We start from the raw sequence: 25,750 nt of genomic DNA on the forward strand, positions 1-25,750 counted from the left end.
AGTGAGTCCATTGATTTTGATAGGTCTTTCCGCAGTCGAGACATAAGGGGCACACAGGGCTTGTGCTGGTCCCTTGCGTGGGGCTGAATTTTACCTTGTGTGAAGAAACGAAGCAGTCCTCAGTCCAGTACTTACTAGAAATTGCATAAAGGTAAATGGAGTGGTACACAACAATAACCCAGTGGTTCAATATACTGCTTTCTATAGTTGGAAGAAGGCCTTACACATTTAACATTTGGATCACAGAGATTTCCAGGGTGAAGAAAATTATTGGCAATTTTTTGTCTGTTTGTTTTTAATTACAAATAACTAGGCCTGGAGATACCTAGTAATCAACATCAGCACCAACCAGTTTTTCGACCACACAGTAACTTACAAATACAACGACAAAAATAATAAAGAAGGCTCATCCCACAAAAGCGCAATAAGCCTATGGGAACCAGAGTAAGAAAGTCTCAGGGTCAAACAGCTTCTGTGAAGCCTCAAGTAGTGCCATGGATTTATGCCGGCCATGAAGTTCATTGCGTGTGAACCGCAGTAGGTTTCAGCACAGCTTAAACAATATACAGCTGGAAAAACAGGCACAACCAGATTCTGCCGTGAGAGAGGTTTTGTGACGGAGAGAGTGAGGAAGACTGGCTCTCCACCGACTTAGCCGCAGCGAGGACATGTGTGTGGAGGAAGGGACTGGGAGGTGAAGCTACTGGGAGCTCAACCCTGACCTATGCAGGATGAACCAAGGCTCCACGCCCAGTGTCTCCAGTTCTTGCACCTGAAGACTTCCACAAAAGCCCGCTCACACAGATCAAGACATGAGAGCTGCCCTGGCATGCGACGGTCCCCTCCGTATCAGGCTGCAAACTCCCGTTTCACCATCCTGAACCACGGGAACTGCACCAGCTCCGAGCTCAAGACTGTGGCACCACAGCGTCAGATCTGAGGCCAACTCAGCTGCTCCTGTTCCCCTGTCCGGGCACTCTTGCAGTTCCTACAGCAAGCTGAAATACTTCCTATTTCAAATCTTCTTGACTGGGGAGATGAGGGGGGAAAAGAAGGTATTCTCCCACTGAGCATCAGCCTTCTCTCACATCATATTTTCTGGTCCTCAAGAAGATAAAAACATTACGGTTTCCTGCCCCATGAGCCAGAAAGCTGTTCTTGCTTCCCCTCTGGAAATAACTGCAGTTAAAAAAATATTAATGGCTTTTACTTAGATGAATAGTCTCCTTTTCAAGAACATATAGGGCTTTCAAATGCAACTTTTCACTTCCGAGTGCCGTAAGAGGTTTCGAAAGGGCTTGATTTTCAGAAGGTACGTCACTCAGCATTTTCTGAAAGTGAGAACATTCTGAAAATACCTCTGGAGGGCTACCCAAAATCTAGTGCTTCTGAAAGTCTTGGCCCAGATACTCTGTTATTTGAGTATGATGAATAAAAAATAGCATTCTGGTGGTTCAGTAGTTGCACTGGGGATGTACATCACATCAAAAGTTACGTTATTGCATAGCACAGAAGGGATATTATATGTGTATATATACATCCCCCAATTACCAATAATGTGGAAGGACTGCAAGCTAAAAGTATTCAGCGTCACCTCTTAATAACTTCAGCAGAGACCAGAAGTGGCCATATTGCCAATACTGCAGAGCAGAACAGACTTCAGAGCTAGAAGAGTTTCTGCCTCAGCATGGCTTGCTTGTAGTGAGATTACACAAACCAAATATCTGCAATCATGCTGGATAAAAATGAAACTCCACTTAAATAAAACCTTTCCAGTTTGCAACAGAAACTGGTGCAATGAACATGCAAAAGCAACAGCTTTTCCTTAAAATCTGGCCAACCTGGTAAAAAAAAAACAGCAGATAGTTGACCAGATTTCACATTTGCGGGGCAAAATACTTTTCCCTACAAAAAAGCAGGAGTGCCATTAATACAATAAGTCATCAAGATTTACATTTTTACTATATGCATTTGTACTGAAGGAGCCCTAAATCAGCCCTGGTGGAACTCCACACCTTCATTAACCCAGACCTTCCAGTGGGATGCCATTTGTTTTATACAGTGTCAACTAAATATTAGACTGGGCTTGGCTGATAGTAAATTAATTTGCCACTCTCAAAATTACCTTAAACAGTAATAACCTATTAAAGTCAATGGAAAAAAATTACAGAGGATAAAATCATTTTGGCCATTGCACTAGGTTCTCTGAGGAGCGGCAGGCTGAAATCCAGATGTATCAGAAAGCAAATCTCCCCCAGAGCAATGTTCTTCCATACAAACTTTTTGTTAGCAGTGCCAACTTTTAACGCTGTTGATTTACCACCTTTTGTGCCGCGTTGCACTCACTGTGAAGAGACCAGTGAGCTCTGACATCTGGCTAGAGTCACTTTCAAAGAAAATGTGATTCTCAGGCTTGCTGCCTTCAGTTCACACAAGGGTTGCTTACGGGGCCTGGAGAACTTGCTACTGGCTATTTTTCCCGTTTCTAGTGCTGCAGTACCTGTTGCCCTCAGAGAAAACTGAAGCCCTTGAGTGGAAGGTCCTATCTGTATGCAGGGCTGTAAGCCCAAATCTTAGACATGGACAAGACGGAGAAAGAGCCAAGAGGAGAGCAGAAGCAGAGATGACATGCTGAGATCCCACAGGAAATTGAGGACAAAGAGAGGACTGACCTGGCTTTGCCAGCTCCACAGCAGAGCGTCCCTGGCACCCCGCACCCTCAGTGGCCGTCCCGTGCTGGTTCGCCTTGGGGAAGAAAATCCCGAGCAGCTCCGTCTTGCTCACATTAACCCCACTGCAGCCTTTCTGCCACAGCAGCAGCGTTGTTCCCCTCTCATCTCTTCGGAGGGGAACGTGGGCATGCTGCACCTCCAAACGTGGGCATGCTGCTCCTTCAGGCCCATCAGCCAGCTGCGGTGGGGGACTCCGTGGCACCAACTTAAGACAACCACCCCTACAGGAGCTGCTGCATGCCTCCAGCGTGCGCTGTGGGGGGTTATGAAAGAAGTCCTTGGCAGGTCACTCAAGAGACTGTTCCTCTCCAAGGAAGCTCTCGAGAGCCCAATTAACACACCTACCCCATACAAGCACGAGTGCTATTGAGCACGTACTTAAGGGCTTTGCTGAATGGACTTAATTCACTGCTTATGCCTTAAAGCTGAGCACATACTTTACTGAATGGGCACAGGCAAGCTGGAGCAGTTTGGGGGCCTGCTGACCTGTCATCCAACATCAGTATCTTCAAAAGAAACAGTTTTTGACACAAACAGCTCTTTCTTTCAGGAAGGAGAAAAAGAAAAAAAAAAAAAACACTGAGGAAAGGCTCGTGCTTTTCCACTCCTGAAGCTCACTGCTAACTCCTGCAGGAGGTAGCAGTCTTGCCTTCCTCTCTCCCCTACACGTAACAGGTAAAACATCCTAGGAGGTGAATAGGGAAGGAAAACTGGGACAGCTTGTGGGCTAGTTCTTTCTGGTACACGGAAAAATGTTCCTCTACAAACTTCCTGTGTTTGTAAGGGAGGGCATTGCTCCAGCATCTCGTAGTCCCAGTAACTGAACGAGCAACTACTACTTTTTTAAGCACTTGGAAGCAACTGCAGATGAGATGTGCAGTAATTGGTGCAGAGCAGCTCTTCCTTTCTGTCTCCAAATCCTTGCTTCATATTCAGTTCTTGTAGTTTCATTGGGCTTGGGAGGGAAAGGACTGTGTTTCAGCAGGAAGAGAGAGAATATATAGCTATGGCTGAACAAAAGAGAGCTGCGGTTCTACCACTACAGAGTTCAACTCAGAAATCCTTTTCCCCTCAGCTTTGTTAGGCCTTTTCCAAAAGTAAAAAGACCACAGTACTGGGCCTAATGGGTCCTGTGTACCCCGAAATCCAAGTGATCTCTAAAGGCAAAGCATACAGGAACTGTCCTCAAAGCTCCCACTTTTGGGTGGCAGCTCAGGAGCCCACATTGTCCTGCAGGTGCAGAGCAAAGCTGCTGGGAGACAAACAGGTTTCCTGGAAACATCCTCTGCGATGGACAGGAGAGAGGAAGAGGAAGGGGAGAATGAGTGAGAGCGTTTAAACTGCCTCTAAAACTTGCACGCAAACTGCCAAGCATTTACGCAGATACTCTATTGGCCTTCTCCACACTTAATTAAGCACAAACAGTGTTCTGCTGCACAGCCAAGCACAGAAGCAGGGTCTGCGCTGGCCTAACACCGAGCACTCCAGCTCACCAAAGGCGAAGCTGTCAAAAGCGAGGGGATGCATGAGCACTTCTGATTGTCACAGGGAAAAGCAGTTCCCTCCGGGCTGAGCCAAAAAAATGACCTGCTCCCTCAAGGCAGATGGCTCTTTGCTCTCCTAAGCCGAGAATCAGCAGTGCAGAACTGCAGAGGTGATGGAGATTAAAAAAAAAAAAAAAAACTCAAAGGCACAAACCAGGGACCAAGCTACAAAGCTTCAATCCACAGGCCATATAAGTTATACCAGTCTGAATCGACAGCACTCACAATTGGTAAGAGACAAATTGTATGCAAGGCGAATAAATCAAGCAGTGACCTACGCGGGCCATCAGTCCTGCACAAAAGCAATGCCCCCAATCTGCTGCTGTGCAGCACAGAGCACACGAGGCAGCCAGACAGCAGCAGTGCAGGAAGGCGCTGATGCAGAAGAACCTAAAAGAGCCCTCCAGATTTTAACTGATCCCTTCAGCTGGCACAGATGAACTGTCTGGTATCTGCAGCGTTTGCTCTCTGGCGGTTACGGGCAGACCCGACTAAGTGGCACAGAGCAGAATCCACTAACGGTGGCTTTCTGAGAACTGCAATGCAATTAGCAGAGACTTGCTCCGGATTCAGTACAGACTGCAGAAAAACAGAGCAGCAAAACAGCAGAAGGCAACTGCATTCAGGACAAATTTAAATTTGTGAACGAGCTTCCTCTTCTCTTATTTATGAATCTCTATTTCAAATTACCACAGTTTTGAACTTCAGGGACAGACTACGGCAGTGAAGAAGTGGGAAGAGAAGAGTGACAGAAAAATTGCCTTTGTGAGCACTTTATTTGCTCTGAGGTAACGTAATTTACTTGGTAGGAAAAAAATCAGTACAATGACTTGTGTGAGATAAGCAGGATTTGTTGAGCACTGCCGTGCTTTGCATTGTAGCTTCTAAAATTAGTAAAAGTTATGAGTAACGCTTTCACATGTAATAACTGCAAATGCTTAGGAAAGGAACTCTTCCCTTGCACGTAACAAAAGCTTTCTGCTCTTCTGACTCAACCTGAAGTGTTCAGAAATTAAAAATTCAACCATTTTTCATCTATGGGTGAGTCTTTACATTTCATACACAGAGAGAGAGTGTTGTGTGTGTGTGGACACGTGTGCATGTATGTGCGTGCATGTGTGCGGTGGGGAACCACATTCTTTCACAGGACAAGTACTGCATAATTCTCTATGCGCTTTTCATTTACAGTGGTAGGGGAACATCTCAAATATGGAAGACCTTGCGGGAAAAGGCTTCAGCTGAAAGCCTTAAGATATCCCCAGCCAGAACAGACTCCTGTAATAAAATATGCTTCAGACCCCCCACAACTTAATGCTTCTCACACACACATGCACTAAGCCTTTTTGTCCCCTTTACCAGCAACTTATAATAGGGAAAGCAATGATGATTAAAAAAAAAACCTACAAAATGCTCTTGTTTTTCATGGGCTGTGAAACAAAACAAGCCTATAGACATGCGTTTCAATATGCACAGCTCTTAGCACAGCCAGCACTTAGGCTCCCGGGCACCACAGGAACTCAAACTGCTCTGAAGATCACGCATGGCAGGGCTCAACGTAGAGCTCACTGAAAAACGCAGACTGAGACAGAAGCCAAACACGAAGCTCTGAGCTGTATCAAATACAGAAGCAGAGATTGAGCAGCAAATCAGAGCTTTCCCTTTGGAAGAGGATCGAATCTATAAAAAAACATTACTTATATTTCAAGATCAACACAGAGTACTGACTTCCCACCTCCCTGGCAAAGCAGAGTCCCACAGCTCCCTCTTTTGCAAATACTCCGAATAAAGCTGAAGATGCCACCGAAGAGAGCACCAATACTACTCAGAAATGTTTATGGGCAGCTGAGGGGGGAAGCCATGCGTGTTGGCACCCAGGGCAGCCCTCCTCAGGCTCCAGGTCCTTCCGCGCACTCAGATCCCAGCCCTGCAGCAGGCTCCCCACCACAGGCATCCCGCTAGCTGGCAAAATGACTTACGGTCTCCTCCAAAGACCTCACGTAAGACCTGATCCAAGCTGTTTACCCAGCGCTAATTAGGGAACCAAAGGTCGTGCTGCTATGGGGTGGGAAAGGGTGGGGGGGGCGGGATGGGATGGACAAGAGAAAACCCCACACAAGGAGATGGCAGATGGAGGATCTGTGTTTGGCAGAGAGTTCCTGGGGACAGCGTTTGGAGCAGCGCCTGGGCTTTTGTGAAAGTGCAGTCAGCAGTGCAGCTTTTGCGCTGACATCTATTTAATCCAAGACATGTCCAGATGTTCCTCTGTCCTTTCAGGTCGGCTGGAACCCAAAATAAAGGCCTGGGCCGTGACTACAGTTTGTATCGTTTTGCAGCCCACGTTAATGACGGTCAATGTGCTATCTCACTTCAAAATCAGCTCTTAGACCTCAGCACAACAACTTTCACACTAGCCCCGGGTATTTCGGTGCACTACCGTCAGGCTGCTTTCCAGGGGAGCAGACGGAGGAAGGGTTGCAATAGCCAGGCGCTGAGGCAGGGCGGCGCCGGCCGACATGCAGGCACTCCTGCAGCTCCGGGGCCTGTGTGGACACCTACATGACAGAGCCCCTCCGCAGCTGAGAAGCTGCAGAGGACTGAGAGGTTGAGAGACTGCTGCTCATCCCAACAAGGGCCTGCGTTTGCCTGACTGCATTTAGAAAGGCTTGAAAGTTTACCTCCGAGAAAGCTACAGTCTCCCTCAATTCCTCTTTTCTGCCCAAGCTGCCAATTTAAGGGCTTGGTCCAAAACTTCCAGAGGGGCTTTTGATCAGACCTTCAACTCCTGACATATTCAAAAGCGAAAGAGATAGATAACATGTCTGCCTTCCCATGCAGACAGCAAAGACAGCTATTAACCCCCCCATCCCTCGTCTCCCCAGCCACACACTCACCAAAACCAAACAGAGAGAAATGCCTAAAACCAAAATCGTGCACAGCACTAAGGACAGAATAATTAAATACTGCGGATTTCATCAGTCACAAGAAGAAAAATTGCAAAGCAGAGGGTATGTATTTGTCACATGGCAAAACCAGCTGCGGAAGGTTTTTCTTGGAGTTTTGAAACAATTCCAGCTCTTTCTCTTTTTTCCTGGGCAATAACGTTTTTCCCCTCACAAGCAAGTTGCAAATTAAAACACGCATACAGAAATGTGTCACTCCAAGCTGTGCACTTGCGTTTCATTTTCACTTCTTCCCCCAGAGAAGCATTTTGTTAAGACTAAAGAACAAAAAGGAGGCAGCTAGAAATCTGTAATGGTTCCATTTATTAATATGTATATCACAAATACTCACAATATCAACGCATTCTCGTTGGCATGCTAGACAGAGGCGTTATTAAAAAAGTCCTATTTTTTTTTAAAAAGGTTTTAAATTTTTGCTTTCCCCCAAAAATATTCCATATGCCTGGCTTTCTGTGTGTGGTTTTTTATTGTTTTTATTTTGATTTGATTCAGCAATGTATTTGGTGGCTGCAACTTCAATGCAAAAAGAAAGAAAAAGAAAGAACAGGAAAAAGTATGAAGGCCGCAGTACAGCACAGTTCAATTAGTTCATAACTATCTAATAAAAATAAAGGAAGCAAAATTACTGCCTTCACAGTAAGCAACAACACAGCTTAATAACAGTATTACACAGGTTCAGAGGCAAAATGCACTAGACAAAGCCTACTGGGATACGCACTAGGCATACAACACTGAGTAAGAATCAGAGATGTAGAAGAACATCAGGAATAATGGTTCCCTTCAAGCACAACATTTTAACATCATTTTCAAGTATCTTTATGTTTTGTTACTGGTTTCTTGGGTTTTGGGGTAGGGCGACAGGTGCAGGGAAGGGGGAAAGGATGAAAACCTTAGTAAAGCAATAAACGAAAGAAATTAAGAGGAACCCAAAAGAATATATACTTCCTATACCGGTTTATATGAATGTGTGCAACACTTATTAACCATGGTGAAAGGCTAATTATGCCCTCCAGTCACTACATGCACAGCCTGATCAATGCTGTTGTTAATGAATTACCTTTGTTAACTTACAATGCAACTACTGTATGACCAAGAACATACGTACAGTGCCATCATACGCAGAGCCTTGAGGATGGAGGTCGGGTCTAGATGCTGAACAGTTGAGGCTACTCTCTGCGGCACTGCGGTACTTCACAGGATGGTACACTACGCATGGGACAGACTTCAGGAGACGGGGTGTGAGTGTGCGCGCGCACGTGCTTGCGTGTGTGTGGGTGTGCGTGCGGGCGAGAGACAGTGTGTGCTATAACATTCTTTTCAGTCTTTCTCGAATTCTGCAGCTCCCGATCTTGAGACAGGCTCTAGATTTCTCACTTCTGAAAGACTGGAGAGAGAGAGAGAGAGAGAGAGAGAGAGAGAGAGAGAGAGGAGAGAGAGAAAAGAGGTGAACCGTTTTAGTTGCTAACGGTGTTCACACAAGAGATGTTTTCCTCTCTCTTTTTAATAAAAATTCTGAAGTAACACTGAATAGTGTGTTCCCCCCTTTTTTCACCAGACAATATTGGAACACAAAATCCAAACCAAAGATCATGCAGGAAGATGTAATTTTTGATGAACAAACTGAGCACCTAAAACTTGCCAGCTATCTTCACTGGGAGAACACAACTACTGTAATGCACCACAGACGGCATACCATGCAGAAAGTAGTAGAAACTCACCTTGTTACACCATCTCATACTGATTAGCAGTAATAAACCGGGACAGACAGCATGCCAGCAGCATTCCAATCAACTATTGCAGACAAAAATAGAATTAAAAAAAAAGAAGTTAAGTTAAAAGAACACAAAGTAGATTTGCGAGGAGAGGCCATGGTAAGCCAAGGTTTCACGTTCTGGAGTTACTATGCACAACAGAATTTATGCCCTAATTTAAAGACAGCTCTAATCAGAACAATAGCATTAAGATGTCCTGCTCTTCTTCACTGGGTCCTCCTCTTGACTGTTATCAGAGCCCTACCTCTTTACTCGAGAGACAGCATGCATTTTTACTACTTTTCAAGCCTTTTTTCATTGCCTGGCCAAGTCAGACGTGGCTGGGTAAACAGGTATGTTTAGCAGCACACCGTTGACGGCGTTTGTCTCGCCAGGTCCACCTCAGTCCCTCACCGCTACCGATGGCCCCTGATAGACGGCCTCAGGGTCCCAGCAGGAGGACTCAGCCCGCTGAACCGACGTCGCTGCGGAGGAGCAGCACACGAGAAAGAAAAGAGCTTGGCTGCCAAATTCAATTCTAAAGCTGCAGGCCAGGAAAGCTTAAAACTTACAAACTGGACCAGAAACCTGTGTTAACAGTATGCTGGCGTGAAGGTTCCTAATGCCCCAGAGCAGCTGTGCTTTCTTTACAAATGAAGCACGACTTGAAAAATGAATGTTATAAATGCGGAAACAAAAAAAAAGTCTTTCGCTATGCCCTGGGATATCGCTCAGATTATTGAAAACAGATCCCTTGCTTCCATTCTTCAGTAAGCTCTCAGTCATGTTAACATTTTGCCTGTTGCAGTTTGTTAGCATTTCCTGTATATGCCAACAGCATTAATATGTAATAAATAATTCCACCTCACTTTTCTCATCTGGATTGGTCAATTAATTAACTTACGAGCATATCCAGATTGCTACCGTTCATCATGAGCTACAGGGGAGAGGCGGGGAGGCTGTCTCTGCAGAAATGCCAGCCGCTCACTGACTTTGTTCCAAACAGCTACAGCCGCTTTTGCCAAGGATGGGGGTATTGCAGCTGTTCCAGGTCATCCGCTTGTGCCCACGGGGGTGTCTGGTGAGTTAGGGGAGACTGACCAACTCATTTTGCACACTTCTTTCTGCTGCAAGGAGAGCACATCAGAAAGGAGGCAGCTCCCAACCTTTCAGCAACACCGCAGCTCCTTTTCCCCTCAGACCTCCCAGAGTGCACACAGTTAACGCCCAGTTGGCTCTTCCTCCAAACTGGCTTGTTCTTTTACTTTACACTCAAGATTTTTTTCCCTACACAATCAGTGCTCCTTGTAAATATGATCATCACCCTAATAGCCACCTTTTCTACCAGCCAGTTGTTTGATCTTGCTTTATGCTACACCTCTTGCTACACCCTTTAAGATTGCATCTAAATAGCAAAACTGCTTCTAGGCTGGAAAGTGCTACTTCTTCTCTAAAAAAATTTCCGGACATCACTGTAAGAAGCCCAACTCGGTGACACACCACTTGCATCACAGGTGAGTGGACATCGGCTCAAAGCAAGATCAAGTCAGGTTACCTCAAACACAGATGTTTTGTGCCCCTAAGACATCAGTATTCCTGGCCAGACCACACTTCGTTTGTCTGAAATTTGCCCAGATCGCTCCTTCTCCTTTTTCAGGGCCCGCCTGAAGCCTACCCAGCACAGCTGCCCTCAAAGCTCCCTGTAAGCAGCGGGCGCAGCCTGCCTTAGTGGAAAGGCACTTGTGCGAGATCACCATCGTTCCAGTTTCATCATTCCACCTCAAAAGGGCACAGAGTCATTTTTAAAAGCAGTCTGAACATCCACCATCTCCAACGAGCGAACCCAGATTTTAACACCAAGTAACAAGGATGATCCTGCCTCAGTTACAACTAGTTTTAGGTCGTAGATAACATTCCCCAAACAGCCTTTACTAAAAATCTAAGCTACTAGATTTAGGGAGCTGTATTTTTACAGCCACCCAAAGAGATCTAGATGCTAAAAGCCCTCCTTTAACTCTGAAAATCTCAACACCAAGAAGACATTTTAGTGAAGTTACTGCCTTTTCTTCCACCTGAACATCTCTGGACGGGTGCTCGCAGAGGGAGCTTCTTTGGGAGCTGGAGCAGTAGCAGTGTATTTGAGCACCTGCCCAAGCATCTGTAGGCCAGTGAAGACAACGATGGCAGTGTTATCCTGCTGTGCTTTGGATCTCAGTGCTGAAATATTCCAGCCACTAGGGGGGTGATTTTTATCAATCTAGCAGTTTGCAAAGTGTTGCTGAAAACCCATCGTATCCTGCAGGTTTACTAGAGAGGCTTTAACACTTCCACTACTTACTTGTGTGATGTTTCTTTATCTCAGTTTCATTTTTGAGAATGATATTCCTTATAGTGCATCCCTGATAAGTATACCTCTGTGCTTTGACATACCGAACAGAATAAGTAATTCTGACTGGGTGCTGTCCTACCTGCTTCTCTATTGTTTTTTCATCCTTGTGGTAACTTTTTGTTCTTTCATCTTCCTCAGCTGGTCATGGGGGTTACTTCTCTGTTTTACTACCTTTTTCATTACAATGAGCTTCATAGTGTTCTTCATCCTATTTATTTTCACTGAACAAACTTTACCGCAGACCCAAATCAGTTCCCCACTCATTCTATAATGGCCAACAATGTCAGTACATTCAATTTTACTATTTGTTGCCTGTGCCACAAGATACCTATTATTTCCTGTTCCTCCCTAGAATATCAGTCTTCATTTGCTGCTGTTTCAGAGAACATTGAATTGCACAGTCTTAGGCAGCAAAATCCTGCTGGTGTTGGACCCTGGTCTTAGCTACACTGATTAGACTTGGGGAGTGCCAGAAATGGTCTGGCTGTCCTCCATGGTACAACGTTGCAACAGCAGGCAGGGCAATCACAGCGACAGAGACGAATCAATTGGAAACCAAAGCTACGTTAAGTCAATCCCATACCTACTCTTTGTGATAGGACCCAGCAACGAACCCAGAGGAAGGTTTTGCTGTACTCGAGTCTGCACAAACGTTATCAGCAGGCAGGGCCGACCGAGAGACTCACGATCTAAAAGGTTTTCCGCAGCATTTACACATAACATAGCTTCACATACATAGTGCCTGACTACAAGCCGACTTTCACCACCAGGCACAAGACACTAGGTTTATGAGTGATTGTTTCAAGGAAACATCTGCTCAACAACGGCCAAAAAAACCAAATTGCTAGGTGTTATTCATAAAGAAACAGAAAACACTGCAACATTATAACATGAAGTCCTAGAGCCCCTGCATCACAAAAGCGTAAGGAATGCCCTTTCATTCATGTGAAAACAAAATCCATGGGCACCTTACTTTCATTCTCTAACTTTTATATTTGGTGCCATGTAGCAGCACATTAACCTCTGCTCTGGGACAGCCCAGAGAGGTTAGCAACTCCCATGCAAATGGGAGAGGGAGGAAAATCAGGACAATAATGACTTGAGAAACACATGAATTCAGTTAGGACCCAGATTACTGCCATCACTATCCCCTACCAGAGTCTGCTGCTCGTTTTGGATTTTGGGGTGAATGATTTCACAAGGGAAAGATACTGCAACCCTTAAAAATGGCAAGCCATTCTTTCTCCTCCCACAAAAGACTGCAGCAGACTTTCCCAACTATCTTTAATTAGGGATTCTTACATTTCATACAGGCTATAACTCTCTAGTAATTGCAGTGTGTAAGTTTTGTAGCGTTTGCAGCTACTGACAATGTTTTGATTTAATCTAGTTAATCATAAGACGAATGTCAGGTTCCACATAAATGCATCTTTGTGATCTTTGCTCCACTTACTGCTTTTCTTGGCTCTGATTATAAGCTGGTTTGCACCTTTAAGCAGTTATAGTACCATATTATTAAACTTCTTTATTTCCCAAGTAAAGGTATGTATATCAAGACATTACATACACTGATTTTATACAGCACTTCTAGCCATTACTAGGAGTTGGCAGAGCTATAATAAATATCTTACAAGTACTCTTAACACATATAAAAAATGTATATTTTACAAGCCATGCGGACTTCCACATTTAACCGTAAGAGTACTGTCCTTTCTGTATCCAAGAAGAGGAGATATTATAGTAAGTTGCTGCATTCTCCTCCCAGTGCCCTTTCATTACAGTCATAACTACAGTCCTCTTTATTCAAATCAGGTTAGAGGCTCCCAGCCTGTGAACGGCAAATGAGCTCTCTCTGCCCCCCTTTGCTCACTGGATTCGCTTGATCACTTGCAACCTCTGCTCTTCAGCTGGGAGGAAGCCCCTGCTCCCATTGTGCAGCAGGTCCCTGCAGCTCCTTTGAAAAACCAGAGGAATTAGCATAAAAGGATTCCAGCAAAGAAGCTACCTGCTAGAAGGTGCATTCATTTCCCTTCAATCCCACTGCTCCCATCAGCTCTCAAGTGCCACATTTCAACTTTCATCCACTTTTTTCTTTTATAGTCCCAGTTTTTTTGAGCACTAAAAATGACAATGTTCAAATATCACTCCATCATGTGAAGTGCCAGGCTTCGGTCTGTTGGTATTCTCTCTCATTTTCATTTTCTTCCTTTAAGATTATCTCGGGCTCCTGAACTATTCTGTGCAAAACAGGGTTTTCCTTGGTACCTCTTGGTACCTCTGGTTTTGCTGCAGGAAACTTGAAAACACGGAAAAATTCTTTGTTGGGAAACCAATATCCCTTAGGTGTGTCTTTTTTATCATGCTGTTGGTCCAAGTTCATTCTCATGAGCCCAATCCAGTGCATGCATTGTTCATCTCTCAGTGCTTTCTAGAAGTAATCTCCAGCATATCTCAAATCTGACCACTGAAATCCATTCACAGCAACTTCCTAGCAATCTTAGCTTCTATCACACACTCGATGACTGGCTTTTTATATAGTTATTTCACAGGGAATTACCTTGATTGGAAGGTGTCCCACATGACATATTCACTATATCTTATTATGCTGAAGAGAAACTGAAATGCAATTTGAACTTCCATTTCATTTCAGGTCTTAGTATCGTCACCATTCCTCACTCTTCGGAACTCTGTCAAACTCTATGAAAGCAAGCGCTGCTGAGCTGAACTAACTGGAAATTCATCAGTGGATCGGGTAAGCTAAAGTTTTTTTTTTTTTTTTCTCTATCAGGAAAAGTAGTTTAGGTCGATGATTTTTCTTGCCATATTCACCACATGCAGAGCTCCAAGCATCCAGTTTCCCTGACTCTAGGAGACAGTAAATTTTTCATGTTTCATGTCACTTACCTGAGTCAGCCTCATCTGCTGGGGTATGCCTCTGGCAAAGGTCTTATCTCGACACTGAATAAAGAGCGATAAGTCTTAGGAGCAACAAGCTTAGCCACATATTCGATCTCAGGTCACATACTGGATCCCAGTTTCTCTCTTCCATGCACTGCCAAAGCTTGTCTCCAACTCCTTAACCTTGGTGCAAGGGGTCAGAGAGATGCCTACGCCCTCCCAGATCGAGAGAGCAGATGAATGAAAATAACTGCGCGCGTCACTGCCAGCCTGTGTGCCGCAGGTGTAAGGAGAGAACAGAGCAGTGAAAGTGAAAGAATAGCATTGCCCTTTCATCGGTTCTCCCTCCAAGTTCACCAGTAAGAAAGAACATCTTCTGCCAAAGAGTCCCTTCCTCATCTTCAGCAGGTCCACATACAGCTACTCTGAGTCAGGTGTTTGCTCTTCTCAGACAGTAACGCAGACTTAGGCCAAAATCAGGGTAAAAACCTTAAAAACATTTCTTACATGAAGGAGTATCTGAGCTGGGCCAAGTCTCAGCCTTGGTCCATACACAGCCAGGAGTTACACTAGATAAGGTAGATAATGACTTTACCAGAACTGTGTCCACAAGCAGGTAGAGCTACTCATATTTATGTTAACAGTTAGCATGCCAGGTAGACACTGCACTGCAGAAAAAGGGATCCCATCCCCCAAGAATATGTCCTCATGTGATGGGAACTGTGCATGCTGAAAGACTAGCTTTCAGCTTGCGGAGAGCACCTGTCTTTCTGTCTCAGTACAAAAGGAAGAATGTGGCCCTAAGATTGCATTGAGAGTCCCCTACTTGGCAACTAACCCCTACCTAATGCAACCACAATCTACTAAATACTCCAAACCTTGTCTCTTGTGACCCTTAAGCCAATGTCTGCACTGTAGTCTTATCGAGGCAAAACTCTTCAGCATCTCTACTGCTTGCATAATTTTATTCTCTTCTGCGCAGAACGCAGAGATCATTTTGCTGTTTTGAAGAGCACCCGCTAAACTGAAATTATTCCAGCTGGAAGGCAGCACTGGCATCTCATTCCAAAAAACAATCAAATCATATTTTATTATTATTTTAAACCCAAGAAACAATGCCTGCTTCTCAACATGCATACAACATCAGCAACCCAGCAGCTTTTCAAACTCTGATTGAGATGTCTATGCCAGAGCTACAAGCTGTGTAATGCCATTACATCACTTTTCTCATTTTAGAGAATCAGCACATTCCTCATGCTAGTCAACACCTAACAAATCATGTGAAGGAAAGGCCCTTGAGCTTACTTTACTGTAGAAGAGCAACACGATCTAACTTGTCTTTTATTTAGATTAAAACTATTCTCACTAGGAGCAGCGAAACCTCGCCTACAGCTGGAACACTGCCTGGCATTACTGCCAGCCACAGCTAAGCTGAAATCACTTTGTAAACGTCATTCTTAAGCGGGTCCAGCAAAACAGATTCATCAGTAAATGGTAACTAGTCTCCTTCTATTCTTCTTCGCACACCAGGATAGGTGCATTTTCCTCCTCAGCATCTCCTTTCTTCTGTAAACATTCACACATACCCAAGCAGACTTTTCCTGCACTGGAATATCTGCTCAGTGTGCTAGAACCTTGCATTTACAATGGGGAGTGACATCCCCAGCTGGCAGGAGAGCCATTAGGCAGAGTGAGTTGCCAACGTCACATCAGAACACACTTTGATTTTACTTGGAGCCACAGCAGCAAAGTGCGTGTCCCACAGTGCTGCCCGCAGCCTATCGTGATAAATCTTGCCTTGTGTCAAAAAGCTCCTGTTGCAGGGACCACATCCTGCAGGCTTTGCTCTCCTTCTTTGCACCATTTCCTGCCTTCCTTTATCAAGCTTACAAATGACTGATGGCCTAAAGTAAACAACCAGACAAATGTCAAAATACTAACAATTCCAGTTGAACTCTTCCTATATTCTCTGTCCCAGGTGCAAACAACTTTCCGGCAAGTTAAGACATTGTTTTGCCTATCACACATACTGTAGACTGATTAAAGGTTTTCAATTAATATCAGTCCCAGTTGAGGCATTTGCCCCAGTAGCATATGAATTACTTGTAAAGTTCTAGCCATCACATTATTTTTTTGGATAGATTTACAAGAGATATTTTCAAAGATGCTATATAGCCTTCTGGCTGTCTAAAAACCAAATTAAAATAAAGAGTGGAGCTCTATAACGGTAATTAAATCATAATCACGGCTGGAGAAGAGGATCAAGACAACCGTGACAAGTCAACAAGAACTAGAACAGCCTATTAAAAAAAAGAAAAGTAACAACAAAAACCTCCCTTCCCCCCCAACTCAAAACTAGTGATTTCCCCACTTCTAGCTCCCAAAGAGCTGATACCCACATGCAAGCTCTGTGTGGCTGCAAGCATGATGAACCTACGTGGTTCACAGTAAACAGGACCAAAGACCAAAGCACTGGGCTTCTTGCATCTAAACACAGGCAAGAAGACATTACTTTTCCGGATATGCCCAACGCAGAGAAGGCAGCTTCAGCCCACCCATATTTAGGGCTGCTTCCGGTTGTGACTACAGAGACTGAGAGGACACAGGGGCAGGGACCATTTCCCACAGATCTTGGGGCAGTTACACTGAAGAACCTGAAGGCCATTGTAACCGCTGGGCAAATTAAACCTAGGAGAGATTGGACTAAAGCCAAATGAGAGGAGATGGCACAGCACGGTAGCCTTCTACAGTAACGCTCAACCACGCTGCCCCTAACGAAGAAGGGCTGAGCACAGAGAAATCTCTGCCTGGATCCACAGCGCAGGCAAGCGCAGACTGACTGCACGGGGCACCAGCAGGAAGAAGGGAACTACAGCCCGCCCCTTCATCTGTTTGCCTATCTCCTGCAACAGCACTAGCAAATCACTTGTTTCCAGTGCAGTAAACATACAGCATGATAACTGGATTGGGTAAGTTTTAAGAAGTCGTCACATACATTGTCCTAGCAGCTCATTTTTTCAAAATACTGGATAAAAATAAATCATTCCACAGAAATATTTATTTTTAAGTGGTGCCTCAGGCCCCAGGTTTTTAATATTGTGAGAATGAAGCAAATGAAAGCTGCAAAGATAGTTTTTAAGTACAACATTCACAGTCGCACCACATGTTCTCCACAGAGAGAAGGCAGACTGCTCTCAAACAGAAGTGGTTCAGGCATCATACGCATTGTCATGCCTTTTGCTGCACCACCCTGCAAGCAGTTCTGCATTACCTGTGTTTCCCTCTCTTATTTCTGTGCGTTTCCTGAAGAGTCCTCGCCATTGCAGAAAAAGTGAACAGTATAAGAGAGTCAGACTTTTTGAAAGATGGAAGTGTTTTCCTGCCACTTCTTGACTAAAAGATTCTCAACAGACCTTTTAGTTTCCCCAATTACTGTCTAGGTAAAGGCAGTTTAAATATCAGTGAGCAGCAGCCAATTCTTAGCTGTCCTCTTTTCCTTTCCCTACCAAGCTCATTTTGGTACAGGCAAGGACTTCTGGTTTTGGCAGATCTCTGCTCAGTGTTCAGTACTAAAAGGGAAAAATAAAAAAAAAAATTCAGCCACCAAAACCAGTTGCCCCTTCCAGGTTCTCTCTTCCCCTTTTCCAGAACGAGGAGGCCTGAACTTAACATTATTTGAATCCTAGATTCCTTTAAAGAAAAATAATTGTGCTTAGAAGAGAGAAGCCTATCCAAACAATGGATCAGCTATTTGTCTTCTTAGCTGTTTATGCTCCATTTAAGCCAATGTTTCATTGGGTTAACCTCTATCTGACCCAGTAGAGGGACAAGTTGTTTTCCTTGAGCTAGTCATTAGCTCAACCATAACTGATATTCCCAAGGAGAAACTTCATTTAAGTCGAAAAAAAGGAAATCGATGAACAGATGACCTCAAGACTAATGAGCATGCTGAGCTCAGTCCCTTACCATAATCCTTCCTTCCTTGAAGTCGGGTAAAGGGTGGGGGGAATGACCCTTCTCCCCTCCCCAGAAGAAACAAAAAATCCACACCGTATTTATGCACTTACCTGTGAGAATGCAATCCCAAAAGCCACTCCAGCTATGATTCCCATATTTGTCTCCATAAAACTGGTCACCAAATCGTAACAGCCCTGGAAAACAGAGACAAATATAATCATTCCTTGTACAGCTCTTCCCTGCCACATACACATACATACTTACTCTCATCTAAAATGGACTTGGGCTGGTATTTTCGCTGTAATTTCCAACAATGTCACTTTTTTATTTAATACCAATTTTGACTGTATGATGAAATGTGGTGACAGAAATAGTTCTTTTTAGGCACAAATGTATTTTGATATTTTTAAAAGTTAAATATGATGTTGCACTCATTTTTATAGGTCTTATGTATTAAATAAAGTCAGCCTGCATTGATTTAAAAAACATTACTATAGCTTTGGTCTGAAATCAAACTACAAAGTAATGACAAAATACAATACAGGCTGTCAAAAATGAATAAATGAGGTTGCTCTCCTAAGACTCCAGATGCCTAATGCAAGCATGCTTCAGGTGTGCAGTGAGCTGTTCTGCCTGCCTTCCTCTGTCGAAGGACACCAGGCAAGTATGGAATACTTTATAACTTTTAAATATTTAACAAAGTTGCCAAGGGTTTTGTATGAGGTTTTCTGGTTTGCTTGCTCTAAGACATGAAAAATCCTCTTCCTGTTCCCCACAACCACATTTCTGTCCCTAGATCAGACCCTGGTTCCATCAGCTGAATTGCTTCCTTGCACCTCAATTCACAGTAGCCACCAGGGCCAGAAAATTCACATACATCCTTTCTCCTGGACAGGCTTTTTTGAGCTGTCCCTCTCAGTACGTTTATTTTCTCCAAGCTTCTCCCCTTGCCTACCCCATCCCCCCCAAAAGTGTTTGTAGTTAGCTTTCCTAGCTTGTGGTACCTAAATGAATCTAAATATGTGACATAAAACTTCAAGAAAAAAAGGTAACATGCGTTTTTTCTTTCATTACAAACCTATCTGCCCATACAATACAAACCCATTTCTCAGTCCCTTTGGCCACACTTACCCAAATGACCAATAACACACTTTTAGTCTAAAGTTAGTCCCAAGTCGTTTCAGTTCATGTTATAACTTTATCCACTTTATCAGAAGTTGGAAAAAACAGAAATAACAGTGAGTTCCCTTTCCCAGTTTGGACTCCAGTCCTACCAGCGAGCAGTGTCTCCACATCCCCCCACCAGCCACTCACACTCCACTTCTGCAAACACTTTACTAACTCTTTGCATGATTACAGGGCATTATGTTGCACATAAAACAAAGTAACTGAAAGGAAAGGACAATGTCAGTTGTTAAAGAGAGGTCACTCATGACCTAAATTATATCATTTCTTTAACCTCTTCTGTAATATCAGAAGATATTTTATTTAATCCTGAGAGTAATGAAGTGGTAAAGATAATCATAACTCAGGACCAGCACAGCCATAATTGAGTTCTGAAACGTTTAAGTATACGTATTAATCCTTAATTATGTCTTACAACAGTCTACAGTACGCTAGATTCGAGCTTACTTATTTAACTCATCAAGCCACTATAGTTGTGTGTGTCTTACACATTATGAAATGAGATTAGATTTCTCAACCAGTTCTTTCATTTTGTCTGATGTGGCTTAATGTTCTCCCAGCTTTTCTGAAATCTGTTTTGTTCAACAGTCTTCAAAAGATATAACACCTAACAGTAAAGGCAATTTGAGGGAGACAGAACTTGTTAGAAAAACATGCAAGTGGGATAGTTTTGATCTCTTTCCTCATGTGAAGACTATGTCTTCCCAAATCACAATAGTCTGTTTCCTCAAGTGTATTGCATAAATACGGCTTATTGCGCCGTCCTTACTGTGCACATGGATAAGAGTGGAAGAAACACCCAAGAGTTGCACATACAGTACAAAAGTATGTGAAGCACTGTGCTTACAGTGCATACAACTGGGTGCTGATTCACAAGGCAGAAGTGACAATTCAGCAACTATGTGATCACCGTCAATTCCACACATCTGTTCCTTTATTCAAATTTTAGAGAAAAGGAGCTCTTGAGATTTGTTGGTAACGGCCACCGCAGATTAAAACCACTAGATGAATCAGCTAATCCTAGCAATAGTTCTTAAAGTTAGGTATTAGCCTGATCTCAGATCAAGAAACAGACAAAGAGATTAAATGATGTACCCACTGTGGCTAAGAAAATTAGTGGCGGAGTTGGCAAAAAAGATCCAGGAATATTTGTCTTTTAGCCCTGCAATTAGACCACTAGTTTAAGCCTCTTCGGATAACTCATCATTAGACCTCACAAACTGCTGGTAAATTGATTAGCTTGTTGAGAACTTGTTTGATAGTTTTGCGAGATCCACCCAAAAGATGCATTTCAAATATATTTTTCTACAGAAACAGTAACAAGGCACAAACATTTTTCGCTTTCTCCAAAACACACCAAAGTAAAGTACCTATTTCCAAGAAAGGCATGTGACTTGCGTCAGAGGCAATGATGTTTGCTCCTTATCTCAAGTTAAAGCGTAAGGTGAAATAACATTTCCTTCCACTTTATTTTTATTCTCATGCCACTTTCAGAAAAATCCAACTTTGTTCAAGCTTTTGGGATAACTCCAAGATCTGACAACTGCTAAACAGAATTCTTTCCCGCCTTTGTTTAGAAGTGGCTATCTCAGAAAATGGAACAGAGTTTCTCAGATGTTGTAGGATGTTCAAACTACCTCTGGGTAATTAAATATAGTAACTAATCCAACTGTTTGCTGAAGAATCAGCAGTCGTCTTCTGTCAGGTGACTTGAGCATTTGATAGGAGAGAGCCTAACAACTTCTTAGGAAAGAGCATGGCTAGAAATGATCTACAACCACTGGAAAAGGTCACTCATCCTGTAGCTGCTCTGTACAAGTTTCCAAGGTATCCCTTTTACAAGAGGAACTCGCATGTGGACGAGGATTTACCTGAGCATACGTGTTATGCAGAGCATAAAAAGGAAGTCTGACGCTTTGGGGAAACCCATGGTGGCAACACAGATGGCATCTGCGCAGTTAGGCAGCTGGGCAAGGTTCAGAACGCACAGCTACCCAAAAGTGGGAAGGTGGGACTTGCTGGTGGCGTACAAGAGTAATCACCAAGGATGCACGTGCAACAGAGAGCCTTTCTGGAAGGGAGGTGGCAGAAATAAGGGCTCAAGCGTGAGCTGCCGAGAAGGACTTCTGCCTGCAGGGGATGCCAGATGTCCTGCACATCCAGCAGATCCACTCCCCCACCCCCCCAATTCTGCTTCTCACCTTTTTTTCATTTTTACAAAAATGAAAAGTCACTGCAATTTTATGAAGTGCAAACAAATGGAACTGCTTATCCTTTATACTCCTGCAACACAGCAAGACTACTTGGCTGGTGACTATGGTGAGTTTTGTAACAGACTGAGTCACTACTGTTCCAAATATATTTGTAACAATTGGCTCTCATTAGACTATTGTGATTAAAGAAAAGGTTAGTGGAAGATAATCCTCTGTTACCCTTTTTTTGGCACATGCTAGAAAACACCATCCACCTGACTGCTTTTCAGAGAAAGATCCTTAAGGGTGTGCCGAGCCACACCGTCCAACTTCCTGAATCACATGTAACTGAGGTAAAAAGTCTAAAACAGAAGACAAGCAGGTATTTCCGTACTTCCCCTGTTATCAACTCAGGCTTTTTTCTTTTCTTCTTTTTTGTATTCAGCAGGTGCCTTGGAAATAGAAAGGGCAAAGGAAATCATCCAGAAGTCTGACTGATCTATGCCACAATTTAGCTTGGCTATTCGGCTGCAAAACCATTTCTGTTATCAACAAGCTGTCTTGTTGCATCTCTTGCAAATCTTAAGTGAGAAGGAAAGAACTGATGGTGCATCAGCAGTTAAAGGAATAACTTGAGCTGTGTTTCTACAGTGCAGTATTTGTTGTACATGCTGCATTATTTTCCCTCCTACTCCTGCCTTTGTATTTTATGTATTTTTATTCCCCAGCAATTCAATTCCTTCCTCTTCCTTGATTCTGTTCTTCCAACCTGCTCTTTTAGGTGACCTCAGGAGAGGGCTCACTTTGGCTTCGCAATGCTTACAATGGCACGCATCCATGCTTTTTAACAGGCACTGTAAACGTATCCAACCAACCACAATGCTTTCTTTCAATCACCCTTCTTTTCTCTTTTTGGGATGACAGGCTCCAGCACTGAAATTTCTGTTAGAACTAAGCAAGAGTAAAACCTGTTCTTCCCTCCACCTAACTACATCTTGGTCCTCAACAAAAAAACCCACAGCATTCAGCAGAAACAAGCACAGAAGTGCTGATTGTCCTAACTCTCAAAGGTAGTCAAATGCACATGCTGTACATATTCCTTTGCCTGATCAGCATCGCCTCTGTGTGCAATGCCGTACCAGAACTAATGTGATGAGAAAGGGGAGCAAATTCCCATTCCATCGGAAATATCCCTGCACCTGGTTATCTGAGAATTGTCAGCTTAAAGAATTTGAATGCAGAACTAATTCTTATCATCGCTCCATCCCAATAAACAATACAATCCTTATCAATCAACCATTTGAAACAAAATGCAATTGTAAACAGTCATACGCTCCAGTGATTTGCTAGACGGTTTCATAACCATTGCCTCTGGCACAAAGTTACTCGTACCTTCTGGTTTACTTTAGTAGCAGCCACGGTCATATTGCGCAGATCCTGAGTATTACAGTCACTGGAATTCATGCAACAGCTTGTAGGGATGCCATGTTTGAAGAAATAGGGGCTGGTGCTCCAGTTAGTGTAGCTCTGAATGCCACAGCAGCTCAGCTATGAGGAAAAAGAGGTAGATAACCAAAAGGAATCAGAATTAAAACCAGTACAGAAACAGCTTAATACTTGCCCTTTCAGAGAAATAATTGAAACCATCATCAGTGCCCGCTTAAAACTCTATCAAAATAAAGACAGTTAGCCATGCTGTGGCATTTGCTCATGCTCTACGCTCCACTGGAAGGCTGGGAAACCTCCCACTTTCCCGTCACAGCACTCCTCAGGTCAGAAAGGCTTTCTCAGAGAGTACCTAATCCATCCTTCCAACACCGTAAGAAAACAGGTCTCATTACTGCAGGGCCGTCAAGCCTGACCTCCGTTACCTCATGTCATGGGTAAAACACGGTGCTTTTGGTAGCCTTATTTCACTGAAGTGAACACTGAAGTCTTCCTTCAAACTTCCTTCAAGAGAGTCTCCCATTTTCTCCATGTTTATATTTATTTGGTTTCAACTACTGAACAGGAAAAATGTTTATTTTATACATCTCTCTAGAGTACTGGCAAGCAGCCACGCTCTTCCTCCTGTCTTCGCTTCAAGCAGAACACACTCCGTCTCTCCCCTTGACTTTAACTCATTAGGTCTCCGTGACAAATCTTTCATTGTATTTTGTGAAGAGAACTGCTGCTGCTTACCAATGACATAGGATGCGATATTATAAACTCCTGTCTGATCCAGGTCACATTTATAACTCTTTATAATCCTACTGATAGATTCCCTTAAGAATAAAGCTGCCCACCTTCCACTGTCCTTAAAGACGAAACCAGCTCTAAATCTAATTCAAGATCTGGGACCAGCAACTAGCAAGTACCACAGGCCCTGTTTTTATTAGCAGCGTGCACCTAGTTCATTAAAATTTAACACTCTCATACAAATATCTCGATCGAAATACTTTTTCTTAAGACCAGTTTTATCAGTCTCTACTTTGGGTTTATATGAGTTTATCTCATGAGTTTTAAGACATCTCCATCCCAATGGTACAAGTTTTCTAACGTAGGCCAGGCCCAAGGTTAGAGGTAATCTCAACTGATTTGACAAAGCAGCAGCATTAAGAGTGTACTAACAAGATGCTGCTGCAGTATTGTTTCTGAAATATCGTCATGTGGTATGTGCTGATGCCTTCGGCATGGTATCGAATGAACATGCCAAACAAAACAGGGCCCCCTAGAGAGACTAACACAAAACTTAGTGTCACTGATGCACATGGGAAAGCTCCCATTGACTTTGCCAGGGCAACATGTCATCTCAACCATTTGGAAACCTGACTTGTTATTGCATAAAACAGCCAAGCAACCAGACACGGCAAGCAGTCAGAATTGGGGAGCAAGATCAAACCTTAAATGCTGCACTTTGCTTGCAAAAAATAGAGCTTGCAGATTGAGCCATCAGCACTTAATGTTCTGTGATCACATCAAAATGTATGCTTTTTGTCTTTTTATTTATTCATTTTTAGTATCCTATTTCAAACTTACACTTTCCTGGACGTTATCCACTGCATGGCTCCGCTCATCATTCTTGTTGTAATTCTGGATCGCTTCAGTATATGTCCTAAGGAAAGTATCCTTGATCTAAGAGGGCAGGGAAACAAAACAGTCAATGTGAACAATGAAAAATGTAACATCTGAAATGGTCTTTGCAGGAAACAAATGCATTTCCAACCCTAACAAGGCACATTTCCACTCTCATGGTTTGGGTGTTACTGTAGGAACACCACACACATTAAGCTGGTCATTGGGATGTTTGGGGCATGAGTATACTCATTCAGTTCCACAGGGATTGACTAGAAGGAAAGGCAGATGGCAAAAAAACGGTGCCATGCATCCCACCTCAAAGCAAAGGCTTCAGGGTCATGATCCTTAGCATACATAACAGGGTAAAGAACATCCTTGTGCAATGGACTTGCAAACTGATAGCTTCACATCATCCAAATAAAGCTTTAGCTTTTTTTTTTTTTTTGGATCAAAAGAAAATCATTGGTTTTTAGGATTTTCCCTCCCTTTCCGTCTAACCAAAAAAACTAGCTACAATCAGAAAAAAATACAAAAACATGACCACTAAAGGAACATAAAAAGCCATTACAGGTTAAACAGGGAGGTCCCTCAGGAAACACAAGGAAGCTGCCAAGGAGAAGCAGATGGATGCACAGGGACCTGCTAGAGCGCCTGGGGAAGTCAAGCCTAACAGGTGACCAAGAGGGGATGGGAAAGAGTTAGCCTATAAGAAAGATATCCACTGATGCTTTCTCCACAGATACTCTGCTCTTCCAGCACTAAGTCTGAAGGAGGCTCTGTGCTTATCTCTGTTCATGGACACCCACAGGGAGCTGGAACTGAATCACGCTCTGGCAAAACATGTGGCAGGGACCATGGTACCACAGACCAGACCAGGGCGGGGAGCACGGACTACCACCCCTGGACAGGGGGGCCCAAAGTCAGGGTCCTGACCAAGAGCACCCTGGGAAACTAGGAGGGAACATGTCACTTGAGAACGTCACAAGGGCACATAGCGAAAATGAGGTCTTTCACAAAACACAGGGCAATGTCAAACAGGCATAAGGTAAGGGACTAAAGCAAAAGTAGTTTGGAGTTATCTTCCT

At 43.5% G+C, this 25,750-nt stretch overlaps 1 protein-coding gene across 1 annotated transcript in view; it reads right to left on the reverse strand.

The window, feature by feature from the left end:
• Positions 1–7,518: 7,518 nt before the first annotated feature.
• TSPAN7 (tetraspanin 7) overlaps positions 7,519–25,750 on the reverse strand; it is a 110,624-nt gene continuing 92,392 nt past the window's right edge. The window contains exons 4-8 of the mRNA XM_068916736.1: positions 24,627–24,722; positions 23,001–23,156; positions 18,342–18,425; positions 8,955–9,027; positions 7,519–8,620 (exon numbers count right to left, since the gene is read on the reverse strand). Of these exons, the coding sequence (XP_068772837.1) occupies positions 8,959–9,027; positions 18,342–18,425; positions 23,001–23,156; positions 24,627–24,722 (405 nt within the window). The 3' untranslated portion in view covers positions 7,519–8,620; positions 8,955–8,958. The remainder of the gene's footprint in view (positions 8,621–8,954; positions 9,028–18,341; positions 18,426–23,000; positions 23,157–24,626; positions 24,723–25,750) is intronic.

The sequence above is a fragment of the Struthio camelus genome, chromosome 1 (assembly GCF_040807025.1).
Source record: "Struthio camelus isolate bStrCam1 chromosome 1, bStrCam1.hap1, whole genome shotgun sequence".
Classification (NCBI taxonomy): domain Eukaryota; kingdom Metazoa; phylum Chordata; class Aves; order Struthioniformes; family Struthionidae; genus Struthio; species Struthio camelus.